The following is a 13,829-nucleotide window of genomic DNA, read 5'->3' as shown; positions in this document are numbered from 1 at the left end:
GCCCGGCTGCTGTTCCCAGGGTCCCCAGCCGCTTCGCTCTCCTCTGCCAAAAGCGCCGCGATCGGTGGGGAGCCGACACGAGTCTGCCCGCAGAGCCGAGGGAAAAGAACGCCAGGAACATGATGGTTCTGCTGTGGCTTGTTGCAGGACAGGGAGTGGGCAGGAGACATTTCCTTTAACGTGGGGGGAACTGACGCCAGTCCAAAGCCGGGCACACCCTGCTGGGAGCAGGCTGTGAGAGAACGGGTGTCGCCGCTGCCGGGAGGGTGCCAGGGGCTCCGGGGATTCTGTTCTGCTCGTTGGGGTGGCAGCTGGACTGAGGTCTGTGGTCCCTCCCCTCCCTTGATGGTGGGAAGGAGGTGTGCCTGTAGGGGCAATGAGTTTGCCAGGCCCTTTGCAGAGCTCAATCCCTCCCTCTCTGTCCAGGACTTCTCCTGTGCCCTGGCTGGTTTGGTGGCCCTTTCCCCTGTGGGCATGGCCTGTGCTGTCTGCAGCTCCAGGACCCCTGCAAAAGGCCAGGGCAGCCCACAAACTGCATCTGCCAAGTCTGTCTCCCTGCCCTGGCTAAGGGAGGTCTGAGGAGTGACCTAGGCTCTCCTAGGAAAAGGGATCACAGCCCACAGATGCCATGTCAGGGTGGGAGCTGTGCCTGGCACAGGGCACCTCTCCCAGGTGCTGGTCTCAGCTCATCCCGCTCCTCTCTCACCTGACACTTTCAATCCCCCAGGGCGAGAAATGCAACCACACAGCACAGGCAGGGCTGGAGGGCCAGGATGCACCTGGTGAAAGAGGTGAGTCACAGCAAGGAGGTTCCCAGGCTGAGGAGGGCAGGATGGTCTCATGCCTGGAGGGGTGAGATGAGATGTGCTGGACCAGGACTCTTGGAGTTAAGAGTAGCTTTGTAAATATTCTGCTTTAGGCTGACTACATGCCCAGGGAAGGGGGAGAGTCAGTCCCATCCTTCTCCAGCAACCAACTGGATGGGGGCACAAGGCTCCAGAGCTCTCTGCTTCCACGGGGCACCAGCTGGGCTCAGTGGCAGCACAGCCATAGGTGCCCTGCTCAGAGCCTTGGAGTTGCCTGGGTAGGATCAGAATCTGTAAGGCAGCCCCACAGCTGCTGTAGGCCTGGAGCCAGCACAGTGCCCACGTGGCATCAGCCTGTGGCAGTGAGAAATCACCTGGATGATCCACAGGCACCTGTCAGGGCATGAGGTGTGTGTGGATGTGCTGTGTGTGGTGTGGTTATGGGAACGTGAGCAGTGCTGGGTCACAGGCCTCTGGCCCATTTTAGGTACATTTGTGCTGCAGATGTGAGGAGGGTCACAGAGAGAGGCAGGTGATGAAGCTGTTGGAAACTCAAGAGAAGCAGGGAAACATGGGCTGAGAACTCACACGTTCAGGAGATAAGAAAGAGCTTGCGGTAACAAACCATCCCTGCATGATGCCAGGCAGGACAGCGAGCTGTGGGCTGCCTTCAGGTCAGCTCTGCCTGGTGCTCTGGGTGTCTGCTGACAGCAGGGGTGGCCCAGGGCAGCTGGCCGATGTATAGACATCTCACCCATGGCACCCAGCTACATTTAGTTAGCTCAATGTTACCCTTCCTGAGCTGGCTGATCCTAAATATGCACTTGAACTTCTCAGGGATGGCCCTGTGGGGCACTACGTGCTCCTATTCATGTCCATCTGATGTCCTCTGGTCCTTTTGCCCTCACCAGCAGGCTCCAAACCACAGCACTGCATGGAACAGAAGTTGCACATAGTTCTGAAAGTCCAGCTCTGGGGAAGACACACAAACACAGAGCTCCTGAGTAGTGCCAATGGTGTTCCTGTCCCGGGCTCACCCCACACTGCTCCTCCCTGGCTGTAAAGGGTGCCCCATGGCAGCCCTCTGGGGCAGTCATTGGCAGCACTTCCTGCTTGGTTCCTGCTTGGTTCCTGCTGTCTCAGGAACCTGTGCCAGACCCTGTGTAAGCCTGTCATAACACGTTGCACAACATAAATTTTAAGTGCTAATTATTTCACAAATGTCTTATTAGCACTAGAGCTGCTTCTGGCGTTTCCCAAAAGCTGAGTGCCATAGAAGGTTTATGGATGTGGCACCTGGGGACTTGGGTTAGTGCTGGACTTGGCAGTGCTGGGGGAGCAGTTGGACTCAATGATCTTAAATGGCTTTTCCAACCTAAATGGTTCCATGACTAACAGCAAGGCTGAGGATGGGGGTGTGTAACAATCTGCTGGAGACATTGTGAGGCAGAGATGGACCCTGCCCTGGTCACACCACCAGCTTGGGCCTGACAGACAGGCTCTGCTTGGCTCCTCTTGTGTGGGTGACTCCTGAGCAGCTCTAAGGGCAGGAATTCAATAGCAGTTTCAGCCACTGACCCATCAGTTCGGCCAAGCCCTGAATGCCACTTCCCTGTCCCCAGACACTCCATTGGGATGCCACAGCCCCAGCACACTGACCTGACTGCTGCAGCACAGCCAGGGCAAGGACACACCTCAGCAGGGGCTGGGGCCACTCTGGTCCCACATTTCCTCCATGCATGCAGTGTCCCACTCCTCCCATGTCACCTCTGAACTGGGCAGGATGGGGGTGACCCATTGTCTGGATCCCCCAAAGCCGCCTTTGCCCCTCCTCTGTCAGAGCCCACACAGAGGCAGAGACTGTTGCAGGGAGCACAATGGTCCCCTGCCATATCCATCCTGCCCCCTGGCTTGCTTCTCCATGGTGGATCCAGAGCCTTCAACATCTTTTTGGAGGGCTCAGGCCAGCCAAGGTGACGAGCAATGGATTATACCCAGCCAGGGAACTTCTCTGCCTTAAACCAGGACTCTCTGGACAAAGCCCATGGTGACTGGAGCCTTCTGGTCTTTCTCCAGTGGAGCAGATGCTCCATGCTTAGGAGCATCTCTTTGACAGCTTCCTTTGAGTTAATGAAGGTTTCTGAAAGTTCTTCAGAAGGCTGTTCAGAGCCCTTGGGGTCAGGGTGGTGGTGTAGCCAGCAAGGGGGGGTGCCTGGGAGCTGGCCCTGCAGGCTGGCACCCAACACCACCAATCCCTGCTGAGAGTTTTGGCTTTGCCTCTGCAGGCACCCTCCTGAATGTCAGTGTGAGTGACCATGACCGCTCAGACTCCCTCCTCCTGTCCTGGGATGAGCCAGAGGGAGGTGCCAGGGGATATTTCCTTGCCCTGTCCCCCCTGGGGTCAGGCATGCTGCTGCAGAATGGCTCTGCTGGACCCAACACCACCAGCTTCTGGTTCCATGGGCTGACTCCTGGCACACGCTACGAGATCGAGGTGACAGCCACGCTGGCCTGCAGGGACACCACCAGCCAGACCATCACAGCACAGACAAGTAAGGGCTCCCCAGGACCTCAGTGCTCCTACCAGTGGTTGTTGTGCTGTTTGGAGTCCTACTAGTTTGTGGGATGTTGGGCTTTTCCTCACTTTCACAAGAATTAGGGTCCTTCCTGGGTCCCCAGAGTCTTAGGGGTCATTCCCTCATCCTTGTCCTGCCCCTGCTCCTTGTATGGGCTGGGTTCATGCTGTGTCTTCTCCTCCTAGAATAATGGAGGTAATGATGGACCAGCCCATGGTGTGGCTCACAGAGAGCTGAGGGAAATGTCATGCCTGGAAGTCTAGAAATAGCTACAAGGAAGGAGCATCTGCTCCACAATTTTGGCACATCTCTGTCAATCACTGCTCACCCCCAGGCCTTGCTCTGTGCCAAGGGCTGGAGAAGGGGCAGGGCTGGTGGCTGTAAAGCTCAGGTGGGGATGGCAGCCCTTGCCTGCACCTCTCCAGAAGATCCTTGAGTAAATCAGTGCAGGTGAAGGTGGGAAACCTAACAAAGGAGAGTAGAGCTGGAGGGAGGAGATAGGGCAGTGGCAGGGCTGGTGTCAGGCAGCAGAAGCAGAGGCTGGTTGTCACAGAAAGGCAGGTGGCAGGACCCACAGGGCCAGCAGGAACAGAGGACCTGTCAGCAGGTGAGTTCCAGGTGATGATGGCTTCACCTTTATGTGTTGGGCCTGACCAAACCTCTGCTCCGTTCAGAGGAGCTGCTGAGTCTGATCCAAGGGGATGGTGCAGCCACACAGCCTGTAGGGGGCTGGTGACTGGTCAGGGAGGTCATGGGGCTGTGCTTGGGGAATCCCTGCTGGAGCCCCTCTGCTCTGGAGACAGGCTGAGAGCTGGGCTTGTTCAGCCTGGAAAGGAAAAAGCTCCCAGGTGACCTTAAAATGCCTTTTAGGGGATTTGAAAGTGGAGAAATAGGGGCTATTTACATGGGCAGATGGTGGCAGGACAAGAGGGAAGAGTTTTAAACTGGCAGAGGAGAAGTTTATATCAGATTTTAGGAAGAAATTCTTCCCTGTGAGGGTGATGAAGCCCTGACATAGGTTGCCCAGAGAAACTTTGGCTGCCCCATCCCTGGCAGTGCCCAAGGCCAGGCTGGACAGGGCTTGGAACATCTTGAGCCAGTGGAAGGGGTCTCTGCACAGGCTGCCCAGAGCAGCTGTGGCTGCCCCATCCCTGGGAGTGTCCAAGGCCAGGTTGGACAGAGCTGTGAGGCTGGAATAGTGGAAAGGGGAATGAATGAGCTTCAAGGTCCTTTCCAAACCATTCCACGGTTCTGTGGTTCTATGAAATAGATTTTTGGTGCTCTTTGATTGCTGTCAAGGATATGTTGTGGTAGCAGCTGATCACCTCATCCTGGTGGATGTTCCCAACGTGATGGGTGCTGTGCAAATACAGCCAAGGAATCCAGGAGCCTCTGGCAGGTCAAAACAGTGAGGGCAGCCCTTGCAGAAGCCACTATTGCACCATTCCCCCAGCCACTCTCTGCTCTGGCCTCAGCCTGGTGAGGGGGGTGGGACTGGATGAGCTTTAGGGTCCCTTCCAACCCAAACCTGTTCAGGATGCTGTGACTGGGTCCTGTGAAGCTGCCAGGCAAAGGCAAGTTCCACCAGCCTGTGAGCAGCTTGCCAGCAGAGGCTGTGGCAGAGGCAGCCAGCAGTGCCTGTCCATGTCCCATGCAGGTCCCTCACCTGTCCTGAACCTGACTCTGAGCAGCAGCAGCTCCTCCTCTCTGCGTGCAGCCTGGGCACACGGGCACGGCCTCAGGGACAGCTACAGCCTGGCACTGTGGCACAGCCACTCCCAGAGCCTGGTGAGGAACGTGTCCCTCCTGCCCAGCACCTCCACCTTCCTCTTCGAGGGGCTCCAGGCGGGCAGTGAGTATGCCCTGAAGGTCAGCACGCTGGCTGGGCCCCGCCAGGCCAGCACCAGTACCCACCAGTGGACAGGTAGGGAGTGATGGGTGCCCAAGGAGGGAGGGGTGCTAGGAAGAGTTTGGCAGGAAGGATGCAGCACATGTGCCAGGCTGGCGAGGGGAAGAGGTCTCCAGGCTTGGGGTGGGGAGCTTGTAAATGGTGGGGAGCAGCTGGAGTGTTTCATATCCCCATTGTGAGCTGAGTGCCTGGGCCAAGGGGAAAACTTTGTACCCAGGGCTTGGATTTGTCTATTCTCAGCAGAGAGGGGAGTCTGGGGATCCTGGATCTCCTTACTGCCGAGAGCTGTGGGAGTGCTGCAGTACCCAGCCTGCCACCCCTCTGCCCTGCAGCCTGAAAGAACATGGCAATGTGTAGGGACCTCCGGCCTGTGTGGGAGGGGGCACAGGAGAGACATCCCTCAGCAGACCCCTACCACACCTTCACCCTATGCCATAGAGAGCAGTTGTGGGCACAGGGGGAGAGAGGAGGCTCCAGGGACCATCATCCCCAGTGCTGACCCTTGCTGTGTCCTGCTCTTCTCCTCAGCTCCCTCCGTCCCCACCCAGCTGAGGCTCAGCCCAGGTTCCAGCACCAGCCTTGTCGCCTCCTGGGCAGGGGCTGCAGGGGCTGCCTGGCTCCACCTGGAGCTCCACAACCTCCTCAGCCAGAAGGTCAGCATGAGCCTGTCAGCCAGGAGGGGCCTCAGCAGCTACACCTTCCAGCACCTGCACCCTGGCACTCAGCACTGGCTGGGGCTCAGTGCCACAGCTGGGCCCTACACTGCACTGGGACCCAATGCCACTGCCTGGACATGTGAGTATCAGCTTGGTGGCCCCAGCTTTCTCCCTGCCTCTGGTCCAGCCTCTGAATCCAAAAATCCTTGGGTGCACAGCGTGGTTTTGCTTGGACCTGGCCAAAAGCTGCTCCAGGACCCAGCTCTGGGGCACTGCTGTGGTGGGGCCAGTGAATCCCCTGTGCTGGCCTGCTTCTCCCTGGCATGCAGTGGGAGCAGCCTGTGGGCTCTCCCCTAGGAGGAGGATGGAAGAGCAGCAGATCCCACTGGTGTTCAGTGCTGCTGGGGCTTGGCTTTCATGGCTGTACAAGGGCAGCAGAAAAAATGGGGCAAGGGGGCAGCAGCTGAGCTGGTTTGAGCTGGAGGCCTCTGGGAGGGGCTTATGCAAGAACAAGAAAGACTTTTTACATGGGCAGACAGTGATAGGACAAGGGGTGAATGGTTTTAAACTAAAATAGGAGAGATTTAAATTAGATATTAGGAAGACATTCTTCCTGTGAGGGTGCTGAGGCCCTGGCACAGGGTGCCCAGAGCAGCTGTGGCTGCTCCATCCTTGGGAGGGTCCAAGGCCTGGGAGTGTCCCAGGACAGGGCTGGAGGCTGGAATAGTGGAAAGGGGAATGAATGAGTTTCAAGATCTTTTCCAATCCAAACCATTCCACAGTTCTGTGGTTCTATGGAATGGATTTTTGGTGCTCTTTGATTGCTGTCAAGGGTATGTTGTGGTAGCAGCTGATCACCTCATCCTGGTGGATGTTCCCAACGTGATGGGTGCTGTGCAAATACAGCCAAGGAATCCAGGAGCCCCTGGCAGGTCAAAACAGTGAGGGCAGCCCTTGCAGAAGCCACTATTGCACCATTTCCCCAGCCACTCTCTGCTCTGGCCTCAGCCTGATGAGGGCCCTGAAAAAGGGGAACTTTGCTGGTGACACCATATCCATAGCCCAGTGAAAGCTTCCAGTCCTGAACTGGCTCTCCCAGATGTTTCCAGGAGGGAAATAAAGAGGGCAGAGCAGATTCACTCTGAACACCAAGGTAGTGTTGGCCCCTTGTCCTGGCACTGGCCAAACACTGCTCACGTGTGTGCTGGGAGGAGCTGGGTGCCACCAGGTGTCAAATCTCCAGCTCCTTCCTGCTCCACCTGCCAGCCTGGGGAGCTGGAGCCTGCTCCCTGCTCCGTGCAGATGGGATTTTGGAAAGCCTCCAGAGCTCCAGCTGGTTTCTTTCTGCTCTGGAGCGAGGCTGATCCCTGCTGTTGCTGTCTGCAGCTCTGACCTGCTCCACTGAACAGAATTCCCCCATGCCAGACACATGAGCCAGGGGCATCTGGCCAGGAGTTTGGTCCTGGCCAGTTCCTGGGAATATCAGCAAGCTCATGGTGGGATGTGAATGGAGTGCAAGGAGACTTTCAGGAATTTCCCAGCAAGGCTGCCAGCTTTGTCTGGGCTCTCTTAGTCCAGGAATGCTTGTGCTGGGGAGTGCAGATGGCTCAGTCCAAAAGGATGTCTAAGGCTGGATGTAACCCTGCAGGAATGAGGCTCAGCAGTGTAAGGGGTACAGAATAGCCCATAACCCTGACTCACACAATCCTATTCCCTTCCAGACCCCTTGAGTCCTGACAATGTGACCCTGAGCAGTGCAGAGGAGCAGAACTCCTTAGAGGCTCGCTGGAGTGTCCCAGGGGGGCACAGGGACTTCTACCTGGTGACCCTGCAGGAGGGACAGGACAGTGCTCCAGCCAGGAACATCTCCGTGGGTGGGGACAACGATCACGTCACCTTCCACGGGCTGAGCCCTGGCCAGCAGTACTCTGTGCAGGTGGTGGTGGTGGCAGGGCCCTACAGAGCATCAGCTCAGAGCTCAGCAGCCTGGACAGGTGAGCAGAAAGGCCACGTGTGACCCTTGGGGCTGTTCCTGCTGCCTGGAGGGGGCTGGAGGTGAGGCAGACCCAGGGACAGGCACTGGGACACCTGGTCTCATGAGCAGGTTGTGGGTCAGAGCAGGAAATTCTGCATCCCCACAGCTCCTGGTGAGGGAGGGCTCAGAGGTCCTGGGCAGGCTTGTGTCAGGCACAGAGCAAGACCAGATCCTGCTTGGTGCCTTGTGGACTCTGCTGGGCAGGTTGCAGGCAGCTTCCTGCCTTCCCCTCAGCACAGCTGGGTGGGTGGGCAGGGAAGCACCACCAGCCCCCCAGAGGGGACATCTCCCTGTGCTCACTCTCCTGGGTGACCTGTGCAGCCACAGCTGGTGCTGTCCCAGAGCTGCCACTCTGGCGAGGGACAACTGTGGGGAGGTACCCACCCAACTGTGGTGCTGAGGGTCTCCCAGAGCTCTCCCTGCAGCCCCTTCTGCCCCTGTGTGGGATGGAGACAACTGCAGTGTCACAGAATCACACAACTGCTAGGGTTGGAAGGGACCTCTGGAGATCATCTGGTCCAACCCCCCTGCTCTAGGGTCACCTAGAGCAATTTGAAAAGCAGCAAATATCTTGTGAAAGCCATGCCTGATGCAGTGCCCCGTGTCATGCTGTCCTTGTCCCTTGCAGAACCACGAGCACCCTCTGCTGTGAGCCTGTCCAGCCAGGGCAGCCCCCACAGCCTGCTGGCCAGCTGGGAGGAGGCCTCAGGGGAGGGCTACGTGCTGGTCCTCAGCCTTGCAGAGCACCCTGTGCAGAACAGCTCCTTGCCCAGGGGTGTCACGAGCTTCACCTACGAGGGCCTGCGCCCTGGGACCCTGTACACCTTTGAGGTCAGCACCGTGGCTGGTCCCTACACATCCTCACCCCAGTGCATCTCCAACTGGACATGTGAGTGCCACAGCCCCTGATGATAGGTCTTTTGTCCTTGGGTGTGTGTGGCAGCCATCTTGACATCTTCAGTGTCATGCTTTTTATAAGCTACAAGAATGTTGAAGTTTAGTGGATGATTAATTGATGATTTGTGATCATGATTTATATTTTTGTATGGTTTTTTGGTGGGGGGAAAAAAGAAAAGGAGGGGGTTGGTTTTAGGATTCTGTATTTGTTTTGGGGTGATAGTGGAATGATGATGATTGATTGTTTAGTTTTTAATACTAGGAAAGATAGAAGAATCCCTTCCCCTGATGTCACACCTCAGGGCACTGACAGCACACATCTTCCACAGCTTAATCCAATAACTGGGCAAAAGGCTCAGCAGGAGGCAGAGGTGCTGCTGATGTGTGTGACCCTGCTGTTTCCCAGTCACCAGGCACAAGGGGCAGCTGAGCCCAGTGCCCTCCTCAGCCCCCCTCCTGTGGCACTGCTCAGGCTGTCACTGCCTTCAGCCACCCCTCCACCACCCACCACCTCCTCCAGCACCAGAACAATTTTTTCTCTGCCAGTTTGAGCTGTGCTGGTCCAGTCCTTGCCAGACTGGTGTGTGGGTGTCAGCAGGGGTGGTCCAAGCACCTGGATGAGGTTTTCCCAGGGTGGGGACTCCTGCCCCAGCACATTTGGAGCTGCACTTCTGCCAGATGATTCTAGACCTTTCCTTTCCCAGACCCTTTGCCCCCAGAGCAGCTGACCCTCAGCAATGGGGGCCACAGCACCTCTCTGCAAGCCTCCTGGAGAGCAGCTTCCTCTGGCAGCACTGGCTACACAGGGACCCTCTGGGAAACCAGGTCCCAGGAGCAGGTCAGGAATGTGACTGTGGGGAGTGACTGGACCAATGTCACCTTGGAGAACCTGGTCCCTGGGCGGCAGTACACGCTGGAGATGGCTGCTGTGGCTGGGCCTTACAGATCCCCTGTGAGATCAGCCACTGACTGGACATGTGAGTGTGACAGTGCTACCCTGCTGCAGGTCACAAGCACCCCTGCCCCTGAGAGCAGAATGCTCAGAGTCAGAGTGGCCCATGTGTGGGGAGGTGGGAGCCAGAGACAGGGGTGCATAGACAGACAGAATGGTGCATAGACAGACAGAATGGGCAGTCAGCTGGGGCCACATTCAGCCATGTTGGAAGTAGAAGGGTCTGCAGTGCACGAGGAACAGAAAACATTCCCAAATGTCACCCAGGGGAAGGTGGGGACCCACTCCCACATGTGCTGTGGAGCAGGGCCTCTGGCTGCTCTGGGTTTGCTGTGCTGACTCCTGACCTAACCCCAGCAGGCACAGACAGGGCAGGGTACCCAGGACAACCCCACAGCACAGCACAGCCTCCTGTCACTGCCTGGCTGTCTCCTGTCACTGCCTGGCTGTCTCCTCTCTCTCAGACCCTCTGGCTCCATCCGGAGTGACCCTGACCAACACCCGGCGCCCGATGGGGCTCTCGGCCTTCTGGGACAAGGCTGCTGGTGATGTGGACCAGTTCCACCTCCAGCTCTACAGCAAGAGCCATGCAGCACAGAGGAACACCTCAGTGGGGCCAAACACCCACAACTTCACATTCCTGGGGCTGTCCCCTGGCACTCAGTACTTCCTGAAGGTGACTGTCGTCGCTGGCCCATACAGATCCTCGTCACACTTTGCCACTGAGTGGACATGTGAGTCAGAAGTGTTCCCAGTCTCTTGCAGGGATGGGACATCCTGGCACTGCCTGCAAGACTAGCAGTGACACAAACTTGTCTGGGTGGAGGGAGGGCTCCAGTGACACCTGCATGCTCCCTGTCCTGGAAGACAGAGCACGTGTCATAGGTTAGGTGCTGTGAGCTGGACCCCAAAAGATCCTTTTCCCCAGTCAAGCTGAACCTTCTGGTGATCTGAAGGCCAGCCAGGGACTGGTGGAAGAGGGATGTGAGAGGAAGCACATAAATCTGTATGGGCTTGCTGCTCCCTGTCTGTGGAGCAGAGCAGCCCACTGGGAGCTGGGTGCTCTCAGCACCTGCCTGCCAGCAGCACCCTGGGGACATGCACAGGCAGCTTGCATGTGTGCAGAGGTGCAGGCTGTGCCCTGGCTCCTCCACCACCTCATGGGTGTCCATGCTCTGCTTCCCTCCAGATCCCCTGTCCCTGGCTAACGTGAGTGTGCAGCCTGGCCGGGAGCCCCAGGAGCTGCACGTGAGCTGGGTGGAGTCCGGAGGTGGCAGAGATCACTTGGTGCAGCTCTCAGTGGCTGAGTCCCTGTCCATCATCAGGAATGTGTCTGTGCCCCGTGGAGTGACCCAGCTGGCCCTGCAGGGGCTGGTGCCAGGCTCCCGGTACCGCGTGGAGATCATTTCCCAGGCCGGGCCTCACCGCATCTCCTCCCAGACTGCCATCGGCTACACTGGTACAACACAGCTCCCCTGCTCCCATCCACTGTGTGGATGCCCACAGTCCTCCAGCTCCCAGCCTCATTCTAGAGTTAGTTCTGGCCGGCCCAGGTGTGCCCCAGTGACGCTGTTTCTCTCCCACAGTCCCCCTGGCTCCTCGTTCCCTGTCTGCCAGCCCTGTCAGCGCAGCCCGGGCTCTGGCTGTGCACTGGGAGGCTGCTGCTGGCCACAGGGATGGATACCTGCTCAGCGTGCTCCAGGAGGGCTCTTCTGCACAGCCAAGGAACCTGGAAGCAGGGAAGGACAGCACCAATGTCACTGTGCCACAGCTGGAAGCAGGGACATGCTACCTTGTGAGGATCTGGGCGGTGGCTGGGCCCTACCGCTCCCTCCCCGAGAACATCACCGGCTGCACAGGTCAGCAGCTGACACCCACGGGTGGTGGCATCAGTGAGGAGAGGGAGGAGAAGGGGAAGGGGAAGGGGAAGGGGAAGGAGAAGGAGAAGGAGAAGGAGAAGGAGAAGGAGAAGGAGAAGGAGAAGGAGAAGGAGGATGGCACCCTGGCCTGGTTTCTGATGAAGCTGGCCTGTGGTCACTTCCTGCCTCCCACAGTCTCCTTGTATGAAGATGGCTGCATGTTCAGAAGTGGATTTTTTCCTCTCTGCCTTGTGTGTCTTGTTTTTCCTCACAGTTCCTGCTGCACCTACAAACCTGAGCCTTACCAACCCAGGCAGCTCCTCAGAGCTTTACACATCCTGGAACAAGCCCCCTGGCAGGAGGGACCACTACCACGTTACTCTCTACAGCCTCAGCACCCAGAGCAGGATTCAGGTCCAGACCTTGAGTCCAGATGCCCTGAACACCACCTGGACTCAGCTGGAAGCAGGCAGCAAGTTTGCTGTGCAGGTCACTGCTGTGAAAGGCTCATTAGAAGCCTCTTCCATCAACGTCACCCAATGGACATGTGAGTCTGACTGGCTGGGTTGGGGACCCCACTGTGAGCCTCCATCTGATCCTTGCAGAGCACCCACTGCCACCTTCCCCATGCCAAGCTGTGCCCACAGCTTCTGTGTGGTGGTCCCACCTTTCTGCTCACTGCCCTCACTCCATCCTGGACACAGAGCCAGTCCCCCCATCTACCCCAGAGGCTCTGGTTATCTCCCCTGCCACATCCAGCAGCACACCCCAGGGATGATACTCCCAAAGCCATGAGCCCTGCCTGGCCCTTTGTGCCCAGGCTTCTCTCCAGAGGAGCTCTGGTCCAGCCTGCCTGGAGGAGCCCTGGCCACAGCAGCCAGCTGTCAGCACTGAGCAGGAGGGCTCACTGTGTCCCTGTTGCTTTGCAGATCCCCTGGCCCCTGTGAACCTCACCCTGAGCAGCCCATCAGGCTCAGCACTGGTGGTGTCCTGGGCAGTGCTGGGCCGAGGGGCAGAAGGCTTCGTGGTGGATGCCCATGACACAGCATCTGGCACTCCTGTGGGGCACACGCTGCTGGGTGGGCATGCCAGGAGCCACATCCTGAGGAGCCTGAGCCCTGGCACCCGCTACAGCGTGGCAGTGAGTGCCACAGCTGGGCCCTTCCACGCCAGCACCCCCAACCTCACCCACTGCACATGTGAGTGTGATGCTCTCCTTGCTGTGTTCTTCTGTTCCCTTCCCAGTTCAGTCAGGCTGGTGCAGCTGTCCTGCTTACCTCTGCCACCCACGCAAGTACCCAGTGCTTGTTCTCTGCTGGATGCAGCACGAGGAGTCTGTGCCTGACCCTGTGCCACACCCTGTCCCTGGTAGCCACCCACAGTCTCAGCCAGCAGCCAGGCAGGAAACAGCTGCCACAGAGCCCCAGCCAGCCTGTGGCACCCTGCTGCTGCCCAGCTCCTGCAACACAGACATGGAGCCTCTCCTTGTGGCAGTGAGCCCAGCTGTGGCTGCTGGCAGTGACCTGTGCTTCCTCCCCAGCCCCATTGCCCCAGCTCCTGCAGCACAGGCCTGGCACAGACAGAGCTGCCCAGATGTGCCTGTGCTGGGGCATTCCCTGCCTGTGCTGGGGCATTCCCTGCCTGTGCTGGGTCATTCCCTGCCGGCGCTGACCCATCTCCCTGTGCACAGAAGCACAGATGTGTACAAGCACCTGTACTGTACCTGTGTACAGAAGGCTCACCCAGTCCTTTCCCACAGGTAGAAACCACACCTTGTTCTGAGCCCAGCAGTGGCTGCTGGCAGTGCCCTTTGCTTCCTCCCCAGCCCCACTGCCTCAGCTCCTGCAGCACAGGCCTGGAGCTTCTCCTTGTGCTGAATGAGCCCAGCAGTGCTGCTGGCAGTGCCCTGTGTTTCCTCCCCATGGAGCATGTCCTTGTGCCCAGCAGTGCTGCTGGCAGTGACCTGTGCCTCCTCCCCATGGAGCATGTCCTTGTGCCCAGCAGTGCTGCTGGCAGTGACCTGTGCCTCCTCCCCATGGAGCATGTCCTTGTGCCCAGCAGTGCTGCTGGCAGTGACCTGTGCCTCCTCCCCATGGAGCATGTCCTTGTGCCCAGCAGTGCTGCTGGCAGTGACCTGTG

General features: G+C 58.1%; 1 protein-coding gene across 1 annotated transcript in view; it reads left to right on the top strand.

Moving 5' to 3' along the window:
* The first annotated feature begins 3,107 nt into the window (after positions 1-3,107).
* The window catches only part of LOC102037282 (receptor-type tyrosine-protein phosphatase V-like), a 45,079-nt gene continuing 34,357 nt past the window's right edge, over positions 3,108-13,829 (top strand). The window contains exons 1-11 of the mRNA XM_031061775.1: positions 3,108-3,358; positions 5,040-5,306; positions 5,820-6,086; positions 7,669-7,941; positions 8,611-8,871; positions 9,584-9,856; positions 10,296-10,565; positions 11,021-11,290; positions 11,418-11,690; positions 11,965-12,237; positions 12,620-12,889. Of these exons, the coding sequence (XP_030917635.1) occupies positions 3,214-3,358; positions 5,040-5,306; positions 5,820-6,086; positions 7,669-7,941; positions 8,611-8,871; positions 9,584-9,856; positions 10,296-10,565; positions 11,021-11,290; positions 11,418-11,690; positions 11,965-12,237; positions 12,620-12,889 (2,842 nt within the window). The 5' untranslated portion in view covers positions 3,108-3,213. The remainder of the gene's footprint in view (positions 3,359-5,039; positions 5,307-5,819; positions 6,087-7,668; positions 7,942-8,610; positions 8,872-9,583; positions 9,857-10,295; positions 10,566-11,020; positions 11,291-11,417; positions 11,691-11,964; positions 12,238-12,619; positions 12,890-13,829) is intronic.

This window comes from Geospiza fortis, unplaced genomic scaffold (assembly GCF_000277835.1).
Source record: "Geospiza fortis unplaced genomic scaffold, GeoFor_1.0 scaffold26, whole genome shotgun sequence".
NCBI classification, from domain to species: Eukaryota; Metazoa; Chordata; class Aves; order Passeriformes; family Thraupidae; genus Geospiza; species Geospiza fortis.
Note: the sequence above shows the minus strand (reverse complement) of the source record. Positions and strands in the feature narration are given on the sequence as shown.